At 45.2% G+C, this 21,185-nt stretch overlaps 1 protein-coding gene across 4 annotated transcripts in view; it reads right to left on the bottom strand.

Annotated features, from left to right (window-relative positions):
* KCTD1 (potassium channel tetramerization domain containing 1) overlaps positions 1–21,185 on the bottom strand; it is a 207,547-nt gene that overhangs the window by 87,204 nt on the left and 99,158 nt on the right. The window contains exon 1 of one of the 4 annotated variants that reach the window (XM_055235501.2): positions 7,914–8,631. The exons of 2 other annotated variants lie outside the window; for them this stretch is intronic. Coding sequence is in view for 1 of the 2 variants with exons in the window: in XM_055235480.2 (XP_055091455.2) it covers positions 5,750–7,561 (1,812 nt within the window). In the remaining variant the exon portion in view is untranslated. One more of the 4 variants, XM_055235480.2, reaches the window with a different exon arrangement.

Genomic DNA, 21,185 nt, shown 5'->3' with positions numbered 1-21,185 from the left:
GGCATTGGCTCTATCTTCCGGTGGAGATGGTGCTGCAGGGTTGGAGGTGCAGAATGGGCTGGTGGAGTGGCGATCACTAAGAAGCTTGAGTCCATCCTCAGCCCTCTCCTTCCAAGCCTCTCCAATCCCCTCAGCTATCTGGGGTTACATAAATCAACTCAGAACTAGAGGCCTGCACCATCTTCCCGCTGCCCTGCAGCCCACAGGATTAAAAACAACCAAAGTCCCTGCCTGTAGAAAGAGGAGCTGAATCACACACCTCAGGATGGAGAGGGTTTTCAGAGAAAGGAAATTCTCATTGGGGGTGAAAATGTGAAAGCTAGCCCAAAGCAAACTAGTACATGCAGGAGTTGCCTAAAAGCACATGTGATTAAAAACTCCAAAGAAAACGCAGACACTTTTGACTTACGATACTGTAAGATAGCTCCTACCTCCATTATTTTTGAAAATTCTGTTACCCAAGACTTGGGCAAAATTTATGATATCTACCCCCACCAAATTAAAAAAAAACCTGTCTGTCATGAATGAAAGTTTGCTGTCATATGTAAGTGAATCTTTTTTAGGGAGAAAGAAAAGGCTCTGTCAGGTTGCTATACGCTATAAGCTAAAAGGTAAGAAGTCTGGCTATAAAGAAAGTGTTGAAAGGAATTTAGAGAATCACTGAAAACCCAGAACACGCCTCATTAGGTTCAGCTTCCTGTAGTGCTAGTGTGGGCATAGCAGGGTCTGTCGTCCAGTTTATGGTCATGGGCATTAGATAACACAACCTCATATTCAGGTTTAATCTCAACCCATACCCTTTGCTGTATCTCGAAGGGCTGAAAAGAACATTTATTTCTGGGCCATCTAGAAGCTCATGCTGCCATAAAGACTCAAAACCACTCAGCACCCATCTTCTCTTGAAAGAGAAGAGTAGGCAAAGGAAAAGTTTTCATAAATCTGAAAATCCAAAAGAACTTTATAGGGCCCAAAACTTTAAGAGTTCACCTGTTTCCCCTCTGATGATCATGTAGCAAGCAAAGAATTATTTCAGCTTAAAGGGTATAAGTCCACTAATTGCCCAGCCTCTATGAATCCCTCTTGAGGGCAAGGACTGAATCCTGCTCCTCTTTGCAGCACTTAGCAAGCAGAAAGATGCTCAGTTAACAGTGGATGAACTGAATTCAGCATCTTAGAGCACTAAAAATGTTAATTAAAGAAGTGTGCCTGTGCAATGTTTCAAATCCTAAAGCTACGTTTTCTTTCGTGTTAGTTTATCAAGGTCAATCCATATCCCCTTTTTTTGAACCAATTAATTCATACTACCTTATCCCTTACATAAATTCTCCAAAGAAATCTTTAAAAAGGCAACTTGACTATTGGTACAATGCAATGGATGACAGATAAGTCAAGAGAAGTAAAATCGGTTCTACAAATAAAAGTTCTAACATATGACAGACCTACAGATGACTAGTTTACATGTACGTTCCTAAGACTTCAAAGACACATACTACACAGGAACTCCTGTATCGATTCTGCTTTCAGAATGGCAGTTAAAACACCAAATGGTGTCTTGAAACTCAAGTTTTATTGGATAACTGAAGTAGGGCTTTAACTGGCCTGGACCCACTTGGATGATCATCCAAGTGGTCTCACATATAACTAGTGGTCCTCGGAAAAGAAAGGCTTCTTCCTGCTTGAAAACTACTTAGTAATGACAAGAGGGTGGCCTTTTGGTGACATTTGCTTGGGGAGCCAAATTTTAAAATCAGGGTGATACAAAGATTTAAGTTTTGGATGAATGGGATCCACTTTCTCCCTGGCAGCAAATATTTCTTTTTCTGTTTCATGGGTCAGCTTGAGTACAGAGTGAACTGACATCAGATATGAGTTTATATCAATTTAAAATAATACTCCTGAATGCTGGTTGCAACATTAATATGTGAGTGCATGGAAGAGAATATAAAGGTACAGATTTCTTTCCCAAAATGACTGCTGCAAAACACTGAGTGCATCACCTTTTAACTGTCTTTATTTTGATCTAGTTTAAACAGATAAAGAAGCCAAAATTTTGCCAATGAGACTACTTGCCAGGTAGAGAACGATTAATTTATAGATTCCTGGTACAAAAGCCAAAACAGTAGGCGCTCAGTGACTACTTCCTGAATGAAGAAAGTTACATACTTATGTACAAAACATTTAGTTTCTCCACCAACTTGAACTTTTCATAAAGGAGAGCAAATGTTCTTGCAGTAGAAAAAGGAATGTAGCCACAAACTAATATTAAAAATCAGAAGAATACCCACTCTTTAAAAGGCAGTTAATCTTAATAGCTCCAAATAACCATGGCAAGAAGTCTTGTTACAATTGCTATACTCCTTTCATGTTTATAAAAATTTGATTCCATCTATAAGAAATAAAGAATATCCCTCCCTCGAAGTCTTCAAATCCAAAATAGGACTTTAGCAGTTATTTCAATAATACATAAAACACATGCCTTTCACTATTAAGTAGATAGATTAAATATTCCTTCTTCTTGCCCCTACAGCACCTGAGTGGATTCCCTGAGCTGTCAGTCTCTGGCTTCTCCTCAAAGGTAAGTTAATGAACAACTGACTGTGTCAGCCTGCTTGCAGCCTGCTGCAGTTTCCACTCTGCAAACTATAAGGACCAAAGGCCCCCACTGAAGACGATAAAACACAAACAGGGGATGTGCACCAGCCCCCAAAATCTTTCCACTAATAGATGTTCTCTCTACAGAATTCCTTAAAAGTATTTCTGGAAATAATCTAGGTTAGGGTCAAGCAAGTGCAACTAAAGACACCTTTGTCACAGCTTGCAAATGCTTCACACTTTTGTTTGGCACAGGAGAGAGACATGACTACAAAAACTGTAGTGACAAAACTATGACATTCAGAATCTAAACTTTACTAGTATTTTTTCCTCTGAGAATGATAAAGAACAAAATTATAAATCTCTATCATCCCTCTAAACTGAAGTACTGTTCTCTGAGGTAGGAAAAATGCTCTATTTTTATGCAAAGAGAATAGTTATAAGGATGGAAGATACAGTGGTAAGCAGTTTAAAATGGACTACATGACCTCCACCTGGGAGCTTGCAAACCATACCAATAACTGGATCATTTTAGATCACAATAGCTATTTGGGGGACAAAGGAACTAGAACTACCCTTTACTTTTAACACAACCATTCAAGAGAATTAAAGAGTGGACCAGTTAAAGCGACCATCACAACCATCACCATAATTCCTCACTCCCCCCAAAAGCCAGATACTTCACATGAGCAATCACACATTCCATAATCTTTGTTAATCCTTAAATGCATTCACTTTTCAACCAGTCCTATAAATAATATACTTAATAACACCCTCAAGAAGTAAAAAGAGTAAATGCATTTAAAGAAGCAGGCTCTTCATCTTTTGAGAAACTTGCAACATTAGTAGAAAATCGAAACATCAGTGTGTGACCTCTGTTATCAACATGTCTCTAAGATGGTCAACAGTGGAATTCTGTATGACACCACTTGATAAAGTCCAGTCAGTATTAGGCTAGACAGCCTATGTTTATGATTAAGTAATAATGACTGAAGCTGGAGCTGCACAGGGCATTTCCTGGGGATTAATGACCAGCCAGAAAAGTTGATGACCCAAAGCAATGCCACAGGGCCAGCAACCTCCACTAGGCATTAAGCTCCAGGAAATGCACTGAACCTCAACTCTTACAGTGATTTTAATACACAAAGAAGGAAAAAGTTTGCTCTCAGCTTTCTACTGAGCAATACTTCGACTGCTCAGACTTCATAAGTGAAAAGCTGACTATTAAATATGTGCAAACTGAACAACTTTTTGTAGTGTTTTAACTAACAGGGACTTGGAGCTAAGATCTTGTTTGAGAGCCATAATAGTCATATAAGCCACATATGGACACTCAAATCTATATTTAACTTAGGAGTTACCTGACAATAATGCAAGAATAATAAAAGCATCAGTATACATACAGTTTTTTGGAACTGATTTATTTTACTCAGGTAAATAAAATATAATGACTGAAAGATTGCATTCCTTAGAACAAAACAAAACCAATGAAACGAAACCCTCTTATCTTTTGTGGTTCTTTATGTCACAATTCTATATTACACTGGTGTCAAGAAACCAGCAGACAGATGCCAGTAGACAAACTGTTTCATTGTTATCCCAAGGCCATGCATGCCTTAATAAACTTTCTTAGGCTTTTAACTCTTAATTAATCAGGTGCTATTCTAAACTAGGGCATTTCAAGGGTTTTTACTGTATCAGAAGAATGTGAACATTTATTTTTGCTTTCAAAGAAAAAGCAAACCCTAAATTCTCCTCTCCATTCTTAAAACTCACTAACACAACCTGTCAGAAATGGACTACACACCTGAAGTACAGAAGACACATAGCCTACAGGTCTTGTGTATTTTAGAGAACTTTGGTGTTTATATTACCACTCACAGCCCCTTTCTCAGTTGGCCTTGAGGCTTGCCCATTAGCTGGTAAACGTTTGAAAGGGTCAGTTTGTCCAGAACTGGAATTTCCACTTTGGAAAAAGCACAGAGGTACCTGACATATATATGTTCCTGGAGGGCCTGCACTATACCTTCAGACTTGCAAAATTCCTACTTCTGCTTGATGGCAGGCAGGTCAAAGTTGTAAAACCTCCAGTGGCTACTCCTGCCTGCAGAATAGAACACAGTGTCCAAAGACCCCTGGTTTCTGACTCCTAGAGAGTGTCCAAAACATGAATATAACTTTAATAATACTCACGAAAATACTACCTTGGGGAAAATAAGGAAAGAAGAATCTAACACTAGAGTCCCCAATCTCGACCCAGAATTTGGCACTGCTTAGACTTAAATCATGTTAGGGTGGAAATAGTTTCCTCCTCTTTGATGAGGACAGTGAAGCCAAGGAGAAGTGAAGTGATTTGTCCATGCTGACTCAGCTGCTAGGACAGCACTCTTACTCTAATTATCTACTTCATAGGTATTATCTGCCCCCTAGATGGTGCGCTCCGTGGGGCTAGGGGGAGACAGCAATGTTTCAGTACCCACAGTGCTGGGCACCACAGGCCCATACTCCAATTTGTAGCCTGACTGGAACTGCAGATAACACGTTCCCACTTTAGTTTATGGAAATTGCACCCCACACTGCCAGTTTACATTCAACTACATGTTACAGTATAAACTGGCACTCAACTGCCTGGCTCTCCACTCTCCACCCCTTTTCTTTAAAAAAAAAAAAAGCTACAGGAAGTGGGATTGGCACGTTTTCTTTTCAATAATTTATAACTGTTTTTCTACCTTCTAAAGTCATGGCGAATACGTAATAGAGTCTTTTAAGGGTTACTTGATTCAAATATGTCTTAAGTAACTGCTTCCTTTACATTTACAGCGTTCTCGCAGTCTTTGCCTTATAAAACTTATGCATTCAACGAAGAGCAGCTGCAAGAGTGAGCTAATCCTTTTGTTCTGCGAACTTTGAAGTTTTTCGCCTTACTGCACAGCAGTGATTTGTTAGGTAGCATGCCCTCTCTCACATCTTTTAAGGTTAGGTGTAAAGTTTCCCAAAAAGCACCAAGAGAGTTAACTTCTAAGGGTGAAACGAAATCCGATTCAGTACATTGCCTACTTTTTAAAACTTCCCCCCTACCCAGAGCTGCATTAGCACAAAAGTTAGTCCCGAAGTGGTACCAAAGAAACATTTCATGCATAGAGTTTGGTTTGGTTACCTGGGTGGGGGAAACAATAGCAGGTGAAACTATTGTGGGAGAATTGGTGCTTCTGTGCCCATTGGCTTCTGGAAGAAGAGGCAGGGGGTCGTGTTTCACGGAAACCACCACCACCGCATCCACAGGCTCCGAGGGGCGGATATAAAGTCTTTTGGGGGAAGTGGGGCCGCAGATTTCCCCCGACTCGAACACCGACTCGTACAGGGCGCGCTTGGGCGCAGCCTCGGATTTCACGTCGGGCCCGACCTGGCTGTCTTTGGGGAGGATGTAAGTGTTCCCCAGCGAGGGCGGCTGGGGGCGGTGGTGGTGGGAGGGATGGGTGGGGGGGTGGTGGGAGTGGTGCCGTGCCGCCCCGTTCAGAGCCTCGGCGTAGCAGCCCTGCGGGGCGGGCGAGCCCAGCTTGGTGCCAATGCCCGCGATGCTGTTGAGCGTGGCGATGGAGACGGCGCCGATGCAGTGGTTGGTGTAGGTCTTGGAGAGCTTGGCCGCCTTGGAGAGCATCTGCATCCGAGTGCCTAGCAAGTTCTTGCCGATGGCTTTGTTCTCGTACCAGGTCACATCGCCCTCGCTGCAGTGGTCCCGGGGCCGCTGGAAGAACGCCTTGCAGAGAGGGTTGCGTTTCGACAGGTACTTGACGAAGCTGGCGTAGGGGCAGAACTCAGTGCCCGTCTCATACATGCGGGGCAAGTTCTCCTCGTCGCTGCTCTCGGCGCGCTTCTTGCTCCACGACGACGAGCGCGACTTGTGGTAGGGCCCGAGGGACTTGAAGTAGACGAACTTGCGACCGTCCTCGTCCATGGCCAGCCCAAAAGAGTCCTCCTCCAACTCACGCTGGTTCTCGCGGCCGCGGGTACAGAAGTACATGCACGTCTCGAACCAGACCTTGTTGAGCAGCCCGAAGGGCGTGTTGGTGCTGAAGACGCTGGAGGTGTACAGCTTGCGCAGGTCGGCGCGCGTGATGGCTTGCTTCTGCACCACCGGCCCGGCGCCCTGCTCCTCGAGCTTGCGGATGACCGCAGCCAGCGTCAGGTTGGCGCTGCGCAGCTCGGGATCCTTGGTGAGGTCGAGCGTGCGGCAGTACGGGGGCTCATTGAGGTAGCGGTTGAGGGAGCTGCGGATGCTGATGAGCGACGACTTGCTGTAGAGCTGGCCGCTCTTGGAGCGGGCCTCGGCATAGAAGGAGCGCAGCACGCGGCACAGCGCCCCCTTGTCCATGGTCTCGAAGTCCGGGCTCTGCGCCTTCTCGCTCAGGTACTCCCGGAAGATGCGCACGGCGTAGCGGGTGGCCAGCCGGGTGTTCTCGCTCAGCCGGGCCCGCTCGGGGCGCTGCAGCACGTCGGGGTCCAGCTCGGCGCCGTCCCCGGGCGGCCCACCGCGGGCCCGGGGCGCCAGCAGTCGCGGCGGCGCCTCGGGCTCCAGCGCGGCGCTCTGGTCCATATTGATCATATGGACCGGCTCGGGCTCCAGCTCCTCCCCGGCCGAGTCCTCGGGCTCCAGGGGCTCGTCCCAGTCCAGCCCCATCTCCTCCTCTTCCTCCTCCTCCTCGTCCTCCTCCAGCCCCCCACCTCCGTCCTCCTCCTCCTCCTCGTCCCCCGTTATCTGCACCTCCTGGATCTCGTCCTCCTCCTCCTCTTCCTCCTCCTCCTCGCCCGCGCTGCAGTAGTGCGGACGGCCGTGGCGGCGGCCGCGGCCCCCCGCGCCGCGCTCGCCCTCGCCCCGCTCCCCATTGTTCTCGGCGGCGGCGGCGGCGGCGGCGCTGGCGCTGCCGCCCGCGCTGGTGTTACAGTCCCCGCTGCCAGGCATTCTCGCCATATTGCCGTCTCTCTGCCAGTCCTCGGGCAGGGCGCATGCGCTATATTGGACCGCAGCGCTGAGAGCTTTTGTGTTTAATGACCTTCAGCTACCGGGAGGCAAAGCCGGGCTCTTAAAGGAGCCGCGCTCCAATTGTCATTCCCGAGCGCAGCTCCGGAGGGGCAGCGGCGCGCAGGGGATGGAGGGGAGGGGGGAGGGGGGACAAGTTAGACGGGAGAGATAGGGTAAGGGACGGAGGCTGACCAGACCTTCTTCCTCCCCCACCCGGCTCCCACTTCTAAGAAACTTTGAAGAAAAAAAAAAAGGAAAGGGAGGGAGAGCTGTCGGTGGGGGCGAAACACTCCCAACTTACCCTCTGGCGGAGAATTGCGCGGGCCCGGGCGGGAGAGAGGGAGGGCCGGCGAGAGGGCGGAACGGTCTCGTTTCTCTAAGTAATGCCCGAGGAGCAGTGCCCCTTCCACTGCCCCCTCATTGCCCCCCGGAGCCGGGGGGTCGGGGCGGCGGCTGCGCCGGGCAGGCCGCGGGTCCTGCCGCGGGAAACCCGTGTCTGGGGCCGCCCGGAGAGGAGCGGAGCAGGCAGGTTAATGAGCAGGGTGGAGGAGGCACGGCGAGGCCCCGCACCCTCTCGGCGCCCGCGGCCAGGGCGCAGCGGGCGAGGCTTGGGAGCGGGATGGGGCTGGCGGCGGCGGCGGCTCCCCCACCTACTTGCTGGCGGCGAGGCGCGGGGGCCTGGGGCCAGCCGCGCGGCTCTCAACTCCCTTTCCGACTCTTGCAAAGGAGAGAAACACGCCCCACATCAGCCTCATCCCTTTCGACTTTTCCAACAGCCACATTTAAGCTGTCATTAAAGACCTGGGGCGCTCCCCGTAGGTCTGGGGCAAGTCCGCGCCGGTCCAGCCAGCCCCGGGAAGGAGCGAGGGAGCGAAGACTGGGAGGGGCCGGTGGGAGGGGAGACGAGGGAAGAGGCGCTCGGGACCCCAGGGGCCACAGGGACCCTTCCCCACCCGCCCAGGGCGCCGCCCTCCCTGCCCCCGAGCAAAGTGACACAACTCCCTCGGGCGAGGCGCTCCACCAGGCTGGAGCTGAAGTCTCCCTAAGGCCCGTCGGGCAGGCGGAAAAAGCGAACTTGGGTCTCGGCCGACTCTGCCGCAGCCACAATTCGGCAATTCGGATCCGGAGCGCACTCTCACTCAAAGTTTGCCAACCGCCATTCGTTCGCCCTCCGGGCTGCGCTGCCTCAGGCGCGCGGGGGCGGGCACCTCGGAAACTGGAAAAGCAGCCAAAGAGCTCGCCGGGTCTCGCTTTCCCATAGGAGACACTGCCCCACTTCCAGCCAAACGCCCGCCCCCGGCGCGCCCGGGCTCCGGGCGCGTCCTTGCGTCGCCGCCTCCCGCTCTCCCGGCCCAGGGGCAGCGTCCCAGAGCCGCCCGGGACTTTGGCTGTTCTCTTAGGAGGCACAGCCCAGGCCACTTTCGGAGCTCGCGCTGCATCCTAACTTTCACCTCCTCCCGCAGCCCGTGTGTCCCCTGGCGCGCGGGCCAGCTGCGAGTCCCTGGGGTGAGGGGCCACGAGGGAGTCAGGTCCCCAGCGGCGCGCCCCGGTGCCAGGCCGTCTTCCTGGGAGGCAGCCTCGCCTGCTCCTCGGGCGCGTCCTCGAATTTGCCTCCAAGTCCGAATTCTCGGCAGTTAGGCTGTGAGAGTCATTTCAACTGCCTGTTTCCCCCTTCCCTGGCCCTCCTGTCTTGCTCTCAAGGGATACATTTTACGCATCAATTGAAACCCATCCATCAATTTGTATTTTTTTTTTTTTTTTTGTAAGAAAGAATGAAAGACCAGGTCTCAGGGCCGTGTGGGCTTCTGAGTGGGAGTTGACGATGTCTTTTTCTGCAGCGAACGCTGCTGGTCCTCCGCGTGCCTCCCCGGCCCTGGACGCCACCCGAGTTTTGGGGAAACCGCGCCAGGTGTGAAACAAGTTAGAGCAAGTCCCTGCCTCGCGGGCCGCCTCCGGCTTCTTAGGGAAACACACACACACACACACACACACACACACAGCACGCTCTCATCCGCCCGGCTCTCCGCGGAGAACCGTCCCGGAATCGTCCCCGAGATGCGGTGCGCGAGGTGGTCGGCTTTGTTCACAATGCACTGCCCTCCGCACCCGCCCTGGACACGTGCAGAAAGGCGTGTTCGTTTCTCCGAGGCTGCGGTGAGCAGCTAAGTTAGTTGCACACTGGGACCCCCACATACGAGCTGGCACACACTAGTCACACACGGCTACTTCCAGAGGGCTGGCCCTTTGTCCTGGGACGCTCCCAGGTTTTCGGGCCGCGGTGCGGAGAACTCAGGTGGGTGCCCGGCAAGTTACCTACCGGGGGCTGTTCCCCCACGGCCCTCACCATAAGCGCAGGGACCCGGGGGCCGCGCTGGCTCCGGGCTGCGCTCCTGGCTTGGCAGGGGACCCAGGCCCACACTCCAGCCTGAGAGTGGAGCCGCCCCCCAGGTCTCCCCACCTCTGCGGGCGGCGGGGTCCACCCCCCTCCCACCAGCTCCCCTCCCTACTGGGCGAGCTGCTTTGAATTGCTCGCAGTTTGCCGGAGGCGGTGTGCTGGGTTGGACGCTCCGGGAAACAAAGCAACCCAAAACAGCTCCCAGTTGACGTCAACTTATTTCCAGAAAAGAAAATAGTTTTGTGCTCCCAGGAGAAAATTCCCCCAGGGCAGGTCTCTACTGGCAAAAGTCAGGGGAAGGAGGTGGGGTATAGCAGAACCGAAAAACCCCAAGCGCAAATAACTTTTTAACGGACTTGGAAAAGCAGCAGTTTTGGATGCTGCTTGGACAGTTTGCAAACAACGGGCAGGACCCGCGCTTACATTCGATATGAAAAACGCACCTTGGAAAGTATGCCTTGGCCTGATTATCGGGCAACTGTGGATCTGCTTCGTTGCACCAGCTCCGGAAAGGCTACCAAAATCATCTGCCCATAGGATACTTCATTAAATACTGGAAAAGAAGACGTCTTTGGGCTACTATCTGTAGGAGTCACGGGAAGAACACCCGGAAAAACAGATATATACCCTGCTTCCCCTTGACCAAAAAAAAAAAAAGAAAAAAAAAGTTGCTTAATTTTTAAAACCCAATAACACAAAATTACGGTAGAGTTCATAAAGTAGTTCAATTCCAAGTTTAATAAATGATCCCTTAAAAACATCCTGTGGTTCCGTACACTCAATTCCAAAATGAAAGAATCAAAAAAGCTTTCTTCTTATTATTTCTGTAGAGGCAATATTGGTTGTCGTTCTGCCTATCAGCCAGCATCCGATTCCTCTACTTGACCTCTCCATATCATGAAGTCCGTTCAGACTACCACCTTGACAATCGAAGCTGCCGGTCACCCCTTTGAAAGGATGCTTTATTTCTTGTTCAGGATACATGACTTCTTTATAATCCCAGTACTATAGGGAACATTTATTGCAATTACTTAACTGTCAGAACTCTCTAAACTATGGTAAGATGTTTACAACTTTTAACAAGATTCTCCACCTTTCGCTGGTGGGGGTGGGAGGTCTCTTTGTATATTTGTGCTTCTCCACTTCTCAGAATACTTGAAAATAGTGACATGGTTATTTCAGCATGAAAAACTCCAAATGTTTCCCCCTCGATTCATAACCCAACTACTTCCATTTTAGGCTCACATTTTATGAAATTTTATACTATACAGAAACATATTCAGCTCTTCCTCCTTTTTGCTTCCAGTCTTCTGAGTATCATCTGTTAATATACTGGATATAGTTGCTTTTTATCTGCCTGTTTCCTCTCTACTAAAGCAACACACACGCTTGTAGTTTCAGTCTGGTGCCTGGGGACATGGTGAGCACTTGTCATTTATATTGAATGAAGAGAATCTGTGTTTGGTTAAATCTTACATTTAGCAGGGAAGTTTTTGTGAAAAATTAAAAATAACATGAATCTGAAGTTCTGTATTGAAAATCAGGACAAATAGTAACTACAAGGCAACATTATTGTTTGCAAGTTAAAATGAATTTAATGGCTGCTTTGGATGAATATTTCCTTATCATTAATTCCCTCTCTAGTGGAACATGCTTTAGAAAGTTCTTGCAGAAGTAGAGTGAGGGACCCTTTTCTCTCAGCAGAGTTAATGTTGCCCCTTCTGAAGGCAGATGTGGGGAATGGAAGTGTCTCTATTAAGAGAGGTGAGCTGGGGAGGATTTAAATTGTTAAATTTCAGGAATTTTGTGGGCTCTTGAGAGCAGAGGCCAGAAAAAGCATTTAGTTCATCATTTTAAATACACAAATTAAAAGAGACGCCATACTGTCTTGATGTAATTACTAAAAGATTCATAAAGGGCTTTCAAGGCTAAATATGAATTCAAATTGAAACTATTTTGGTATATCTTGGTTTTAGAGGTTTTTTTTTTTCTTTTGAAACAGGGTCTTACTCTTTCACCCAGGCTGGAGTGCATTGGCATGATATGGCTCACTGCAGCCTCAACCTCCTGGGCTCAAGTGATCCTCCCATCTCATCTTCCCAAGTAGCTGGGACTACAGGCCTGCTCCACCAAGCCTTCCTAATTTTTGTATTTTTTGTAAAGATAAGTTTCCCCATGTTGCCCATGCTGGTCTTGAGCTCCTGGGCTCAAGTGAGCCACCACTCGTGTCTCAGAGTGTTGAATTCAACTGAAAATCATCTTGAGTAATGTTTTTTGAACTCAGATGAACATTGAACCCATGTCATCTAAGTTGACAAAGTGCAAGAAAAGAAAAATAACTCCACAGGAGCAGAAACTTTGTCTTATTTATTTCTGTATTTCCAGTTCATTTCCAATTCAGTTTCTTGGTATATTTTAGCAGAGTGACTGGCACATAGTAGATACCCAATAAATATACACACATTTATGTGTGGGGAGAAAGCTAACTTCAACAAAAGGTTGTATAGCAGAGTGGTGAAAAACTCTCTCTGAAGCCAGCCTACCTGGGTGTGAATCCTAGTTTGCCTTACTAGCCACCCTTTTCTATGGCTCAGTTCTCTCATTATATTACCTGGGTAATAATAATAACAGTCCCTACCCCTTGGGATTGTTTTGAGAATTAAATAAGTTGATATGCACAAAACACTTAACACATTATCTGGAACATTCATACACATTCAACCATTACTTATTTATTAAGGCTCTATTGTTTCCCAAGCTTGATAGCAAACAAGAAAACTAAGGCCAGAGAGGGTAAAACAAAAAAGGTGAAGACATTTGCCCAAGGTCTCCCAGACCTGACCAGGGCAGGCAAATCTGGTTCCATAGGCCATGCTTGAACCACTTGACCATATTCAGCCTCTAGGAACCAAAGAATGAAGAGAGAAAGAGAGACAGGGAGAAAGAAAAGAAAAGATAAAAAGAAAAAAGAAAAGAAGATAAAAGAAAAGAAGGAACGAATGAAAGAAATAAAGAGGAAGGAAAGAAAGAATCTTCAATAATTCAGAAAGAAAGAAAAATAAGGAAGGAAGGAAAGAGAAAGAAAGAAAGAAAGAAAAGAAAAAAGAATATTCAAGGGAACAATTCAGAAGGAAAGAAAAAGAAAGAAGGAAGGAAAAAAGAAAGAAAGGACGGAAGGAAGGAAGGAAAGAGAATCTTCAAGGGAACAATTCAGAGAGAGAAAAGAAAAAAGAAAGAAAGAGAGAGAGAAAGAAAAGAGAAGAGAAGAAAGAAAGAAACTTCAAGGGAAAAATTCCCTACCATTAAAATACCCCTGTGCATAATAGGATTTGGGAAACTTGGAAAGGCAGAATAGTACTTTGCCAAGGTCTTGGACTGTGACACACGTATAAATGGACTGAGAAACAGTGTCACCTTTGTCACTTGGCCACCTAAACAGTGGTACGTTTTTTCTTGGCTATTGGAAGTAGGGACCCATCTGTGTCTTAGAAGAAATGGCAGTGAACAATTCAGAGACAAAAGGAACGCCCACAAATTCAACCAGACTAGAAAGAGGCGCTTTCTATTGAAATCCTGGGCTATTGTAAATCTCCTGGGGCAAAGAGGGTATTCCTATTTTTTTCTTCAATGCTTTGTCAAAAAACAGGTCGGAGTAAACTTAATGCAGTAATTGACAGGAATAGAATATTTAGTTCCTAATTGCTACCTGGTAACCACAATTCTAGGTCTTTCCACCTAATAATCACCTACTCTACTCATTTCCTAGACTATTTGTAAAACAAATAACGTACAAGAGAAATGTAGTTTTCCATAAGTAAATTGGGTTTTTGTCGAGCTTAAAAGTGTACCATCTCTTATTGTTATAATATTCTGATCATGAAACTTCACTTGGTTAATAAAGAAGTCAAATGTAAAGGTTGTCAAAGTTAAATGAAACCTAAAATTCAGAATGATAGTCATTTCTTTATCTTCTAGTTATATCTGTAAAAGGTATGTGGGATTAAAGTGAACATTAGTCCTGTTATTAAATACAATTTTATTTCGATGTCATTGGAATACTAATTATGGTGGAAAAGGAGATAAAGGTATGTGATAATATGTCATGTAACAAATATGTATTTTTTAAATAATGGAAGAACTACTTACCATGCTCTCACAATCTAAAATATTCCTGAAACAATTTGCTGTTATTTCAAATAAAGTGGTCTATTAAGTTAGTAAAAGCAAAACAAATAAAAACTTAAACACTTTCTACCCAAATGTTGGTTCGAAAATGTTATCCTTATCTTCTTTTACTGTCAATATAAATTAAAATATCCTTTTACAGGAGAATCGCTTGAACCCGGGAGGCGAAGGTTGCAGTGAGCCGAGATTGCGCCACTGCACTCCAGCCTGGGCAACAAGAGTGAAACACCGTCTCAAAAATGAAAATAAAATAAATAAAAATGAAATAGCCTTTTAAGAATGCAATTATTAGGCAACCTTTTCAAAACCATGAAAATGTTCATATTCTTTGATCCACAAATTGCTTCTAGAAGTTCATCTTAGGAAATATCCTGCTTTACTTGTATTTTGGTAAAGTTTGGTTTATTGCATCCAGGCCACTTGGACAAATGAATTTTGTGGTATATGTCACAAACTATGCTGTAGAACTACATTTTATAATGTCTTAGAGACCTCTCTTTGTTCACAGAAGTTTAGAGAATAAGTATTTGTGGAATGGAGAAGAAAGAAGTTCAATTAGGGTAAAATCACATCTTATCAATGTTCTACAGCAATGTCAGTTACCATTTAATGAGTATCGATAATGATAGTGAAATAAACGATATGTACTCAAAGGGCAAAACAAGATAAATTTTAAAGCTCGTATTTCAATATCTTCATGACATTGAGAAAGTTTAAGGACCAGATTTTGAAGCTCCAGATATCAGAAATTGGTATCTGGGCGTATTGGGGCAATTCACAGGATGTGCGGAGGAGTGGGTATGTACCTGCCCCGTGGCTGTGTTTCTAAATGAACTAAAAAAGAAAAAAAAACTCCCCTTTTAAATACCCAGAAGCACTAACCCACATTTTGAACTAATTGACTTACTTTTTCTTAGGAAAGCTTAATTTAACTGATAGGGGCACATGGGTTTATCTGAATATTTAAAGAAGCCCTGGGATGGGTTTGTTCTATTTCTTTAATTTGATACTGGAGATCCAGGCTTTGCACCTGATGGAAGGAGACTGCCTTGGAGAGGGGCAGAGAAGCAGGAAACATTGTGACCTGGCGCCTCTCTTCTGTGACCTAAGTTTGCAGAGCCAGGGCATGATTGCTCCCAGGGGAAGCCTCGCCATTCTTCATGTTTAGTCTTCCTACAGCCTGTCCCTGGATTAGGATACCCCAGAGGTCACATGGTGTCATTACTCCCAGTAAAAACAAACTCCCCTGACATGGATTGCATCTGTTGTTTTACAGTCTTTTCTCTCTTTATAGCTCATTCCCTTAAACTAAAAAGCACAAAACAAAAATGTGGTTTATCATTCTTTTCTGATTATAAAAGCAGTATGTGTTCACTGGCAAAGATTTGGGAAGTACAGAAATCTGGAAACATATATGCATCATATTGCTTTCTTGCTAACGTTTAGTGAATGCTTGCTGTGGGCCTAGGTTTTTACATTAACACTCTCGATTTCTTCTTATGAGTATATGTGAGGGTTGTTCCTATTCCTATTGCACATGCGTAGAAACCCAGAGAGCTTCAATAACTTGCCCAACCTCACAGAGTTAGTGAGGCCAGACTCTAGGGCACACACACTTTCTGAACAACTCACCAGACCAGGACCTTTCAGTTCTATTTCCACTGCCCAGAGACAACCACCCAAATACATTTGGGTGTTATTTCTGTGAATTCAATCACATGCCATTTACCGTTTAAGTACTACATACAGTATTTGAAAATCTGTAATTCAAACTATGTAATCAGTGGATTTTTGGCAAACTCCACCAAGCACCTGCTAAGAGACAGGAAGGAAAGAAGGTTCTTTCCGGGAACTCCCTGACTCCAGGGAGGGGCAAATTTTCAATAAGCCCAAAATGATCAATAGTGTTTCTTCTGTTAATAGCACTCCTCCTGTCTTTTTCATGGTTATCTTAGTGCAATCTGCCGTAGAAAACACACAAACTTATTCTCTGTCCAACTCTGGGAAGTTAGTTGAACTGTCAGAGTTTGAGGATGAATTCTTCAAGCTTTTTTTGCTATTCATACGGTATTACATACAGAATACAGCTTTTAAGTGGATGGTCACTGAAATGCCCAGGAAAGTGTTTGCTGTGGCTACTGTTCCCAGTTCTGTGACACTTTGGATATTGTAAGTGCTTTTTAGACCTTAGTACCATGCTTTAGTGGTCAACATGCTTTCTAAATTCACTATTAACTTTGCTTTCCTAGAATTGTTAGTTTTTAGATTTAGAGCCTGAGATATAATAACTTTTAGAGTGCATCAGAATTAGCTGAATTACCTGGAGAACTTGGTTAAAATATGTAGATTCATGGGTGCCAACTTCAGAGATTCTGATTTAGTAGCTCCTGAGTGTGGCCCAGGAATGTATATTTTTAACACACAGCTCAAACAATTCTAATACTAATGTGACTACACTTCGATAAACACTGCCTCAAAGCTCATATATTAAGCAATAAAATAATTTCCTCTCTAGCAATCATTCTGTGGCGGTGAATTCACTTGAAAATTGAATGCAAGTTGTGAAACCTCTTCGGAAGATGCACACACGCACACATACACACACCAATTTTGCCTACCATTTCAGCAGGGATTGGAGTCAAGCCTGCATTCTTGAAGCTCTGCAGCTACCTGGTCTCCAATACCACTTTAATACATATTCTCCCCTGGTCAAAACATCATCGTGGCTCCTTTCTTACTTTAGTTTCAAGTCCAAACTCCCTATAGTCTTGCCACTGTCTAATTTCCTGACATTCTCTGTTTCATCTCCCTGATATGAGTCCAGCTGTCTGTTGGGGAAGACTCCAGAGAGTTCTGGAGAGCTCACACATCGAGAGGACATTTGGCTGGGAGTCCCCAGGACAGTGATCATGGAACTTGCGTGTGTTTCCAAATCGCCTGGAAGGTTTGTTGAAGCAGGGTGCCTACATTTCTCAAAAGAAGACATACAAATGGCAAACAGGCACATGAAAATGTGCTTAACATCATTGATCATCAGAGAAATGCAAATCAAAACTACAATGAGATATCATCTCACCCCAGTTAAAATGTGCTTACATCCAAAAGACAGGCAATAACATGCTGGCGAGGATGTGGAGAAGAGGGAATGCTTGTACGCTATTGGTGGGAATGTAAATTAGTACAACCACCATGGAGAATAGTTTGGAGGTTCCTCAAAAAACTAAAAATAGAACTTCCATACAATCCAGCAATCCCACTGCTGGATATATACCCAAAAGAAAGGAAATCAGTATATAGAAGAAATATCTGCACTCCCATGTTTGTTGCAGCACTGTTGACAATAGCTAAGATTTGGAAGCAACATAAGTGTCCATCAACAGATGAATAGATAAAGAAAATGTGGCTTGTATACACAATGGAGTACTATTCAGCCATAGAAAAGAATGAGATCGGCCAGGTGCAGTGGCTCAAGCCTGTAATCCCAGCACTTTGGGAGGGTGAGGCTGGTGGATCACGAGGTCAAGAGATCGAGACCATCCTGGCCAACATGGTGAAACCCCGTCTCTACTAAAAATACAAAAAATTAGCTGGATGTGGTGGCTTGCACCTGTAGTCCCAGCTACTCAGGAGGCTGAGGCAGGAGGATCGTTTGAATCTGGGAGGTGGAGGTTACAGTGAGCCGCGATTGTGCCACTGCACTCCAGCCTGGGCGACAGAGCAAGACTCCATCTCAAAAAAAAAGAAAAAAAAGAAAAAAGAAAAGAAAAGAAAAGAATGAGATCCTGTCATTTGCACTAACCTGGATGGAACTGGGGGTCATTATGTTAATTGAAAGAAGCCAAGCACAGAGAGATAAACATCCATGTTCTCACTGGAGATAGAGAGTAGAGGATGGTTACCAGAGACTGAGAAAGGTAATGGGGTGGTTGGGGGAGTGGTGGGAGGATTAATGGGTACAAAAAAATTAGAAAGAATGAATAAGACCTGCTATTTGATGGCACACAGGGGGACTATGGTCAATAATAATTTAACTGTATATTTTAAAATAACTAAAAGAGTATAATTGGGTTGTTTGTAACACAAAGGATAAATGCTTGAGGGGATGGATACCCTATTCTCCATGATGTGGTTATTATGCATTGCATGTCTTACCAAAATATCTCATGTACCCCCAAAATACACACACCTACTATGTACCCCAAAAAAGAAAACAAGAAAAGAGAAGAAACAGAGTGCTGGGTTCACCCTCAGAGTGTCTGATTCAGCCAGTCTGGGATGGAGCTGAGCATGTGCACACCCTCCGGTGATTATGCTGCTGCTGGTTCCTGGACCCCACTGTGAGAACCACTGGCCTAGAAGAGGCAGATACACAACCCCAGAGGGAAGAGTCAGCATAGTAAAGGAGGAATGGTGGGGCTAAGGATCAAGGGTGTGGAGCCTGGTGAGCCTCTCTCGGTCAATTCAGGAGGACTGGGGGGCTCAGAATCTTTTTTATGGCTCCCATGGTAGGAGGGGCTGTTAAAAGGCCTGAAGCAGAGTAGACTCAACCCCAAAATATCAACTTCCTTTCCAATGGGGAAATTTCCCCTCTCCCTTCCACTGATCTAAATTGTCTTTATTCTTTAAGGCCCAGCTCCAAATCCCATGTCTCTAGGAGGGTCGAAAGCAGCGACCTTCTGCTGCAGGACGCAATGGCCAGCCCCTTTTGCCAGCGCCCTTCAGTGGAGCACTCTCCCTTTGGTTGTAAGTTACAAGTTCTTGGATTTGCATTTGGCTTTTCTTCCTTCTACTCTCGTTCCTTGGGGCTCCTTCTCTTTGGGAGGCTTCACATTACACATGATTCTCAACATTGGCTATACCTTAGAATCACCAGGGGAGCTTTTAAAAATTTAAACACTGCAGAATAATTTAAGACAAATGTTAGCCGTTACCACCTTACCCCCACCAGAAAAAAAAAATAAAAATAACAGATAAGGAAAATGTGGCAAAATTTTTTTTAAGTATTTAACATAGGTTACATGGGTGTTCATTCTCTCTACTTTTGTGTATGACAAACACTCTCACAACAAAAAATATGTATCAATGCCAGATCCTACCCCAGATTTGTTAAAATAAAAGCTCCTCCAGCCACATGTGAGCCCCCCAAGAGCCCCTTGTACACTCTGGTTTTCTGTTATTAAATTCTTTTTAATCCTTCTTCAGGCCTCTCCTAGACTGCAGTGGTTCTTGTGATTGGCTGCATGTTAACATCACCCAGAGAACTTGCAAAAAATACTGGTACCCAGATCCTTTTCCAAAAGAACCAGATCAAATAGGTCTGGGAAGTGGCCTGGGCATGGGGACTTTTCAAAGTCCTGCAGGTGATTCTAATGTGCAGCTAAGATTGGGACCCACTGCCCTTAGACTGGAACCCATTCATACATGTCTATTCAGGTCTGGCACAGGGTGGGGAAGGGTGTGTTCTGGGGTGTGTTTAGGTTGTCTGTGAACCTGCAGAAATTGTATGCAAAATGCTCTGTATATGTTCATCTGTGTATTTTTCTAGAATTAAAATCCATAGCTTTCAACATCTTAAAGGAGTCTGATGCAAAATAGTTTAAGAAACATCCACGTGGGTGCAGAGCAATAAGCATGTATATCCTCTATCATTGCTAGAACGGTAAATGGTACAGTCTTTTTAGAGGACAGTGGGAAAATGCACATCCCTTTCAATGCAGTAAATCATTTCTAGAAATGGGCTGCACACAAAGATATATGTACAAGGGTGCTCTTGAAGCATTGTTTGTAATAAAGAATCATTGGATACAATCTAACTTCACAGGCAGATGGTGAATAAATAAATTATGTCTCATCTATTCAACAGAACACTATCTATAGATATAAAGAATAATGTAGGTTTGTAAGTGCTGAGTGCAGTGGTCTCCAAGACATTTTATTAAGCAAGTAAAAAAATTAATGAAAAGTATAAGCCCATTTGCTGAAAAAAAAAAAAACTCTGACCTAAAATGATACATACATATTTTACAAATGTAACTGCAGTGGGGTAAAAAGAAAACACATAAAATCATTTACAGTGGTGACATTGGGAGAAGAGAGTGGCATTGAGGGACTTTAACTTCTTATACTCCATACTTTTGGTATTGTTTGAATTTTGCAACATGAGTGTGTGTCCCTTTATTGCTTATTTAATAGATGACAAACATGTGCTGTCATCTCTGAACTCTGTCTTCATGGCCTTCATTGCTCTGTTGAGTGGCCCATTGTTGAATGCCTATTGTAGATATATGTTCTGGGTCTCTCTGCTTGCATGTCAAGCAGGTCCTCCAAACCCAATAAGCCTAAAACCAACACAGTGGTCTTCTCACCACGCCCACCCTCTGTTCTAGGTGTTCTAGGTGTGCCTGCCACACCTCAGATCTTTCTAAGGACTCTGACTTGCTCACAGCCACTGATGAAGGGACAGATTTGTCAAGCCAAGTGGTCTGTCACATGACGAGCAACTATAATGAATGTGCCCAAGGATGGGTCCCTGGGCAGCCAATCCCTGGGCTAACTAGAAGGCTGGATTGAAACTCCTGAGCCAAACAGTCTCTCTTTCTCTAGGAATCAGGGTCAGAGTAGTCAGTAGTTAGAAGAAAGGGGGCAGGGCCATGGAATCAGCCCAGTCCCATGCTGGCGTGAGCACCTGCTGAGGGCCTGGGGCTGCTCTGTATCCAGACCCACGGTCTAGTCTGGCCTCCAAGGAGTCTCACTCTCCTAGAGTGCTGATGTTGGGTTTGAATGAGGTTCTACTTCCCTTTTAGTCTCACTACATCCCTATAGTTAATCACTCCTTGTCTTAAATTTCTCTTGCTTACAACCAAGAAATCCTAACTATGCCTTTGCCCTCTGCCCAGGTGCAACTCCCAAATCTCTGACTCAGGGAAAGGCATCACAATTCACCCTGTATCCATAACTGAAACCTGGACAATATCCCATCCTGCTCACTCTTTC

The sequence above is a fragment of the Symphalangus syndactylus genome, chromosome 1, assembly GCF_028878055.3.
Source record: "Symphalangus syndactylus isolate Jambi chromosome 1, NHGRI_mSymSyn1-v2.1_pri, whole genome shotgun sequence".
Classification (NCBI taxonomy): Eukaryota; Metazoa; Chordata; class Mammalia; order Primates; family Hylobatidae; genus Symphalangus; species Symphalangus syndactylus.
This window is presented reverse-complemented; position numbering and strand designations above follow the sequence as displayed.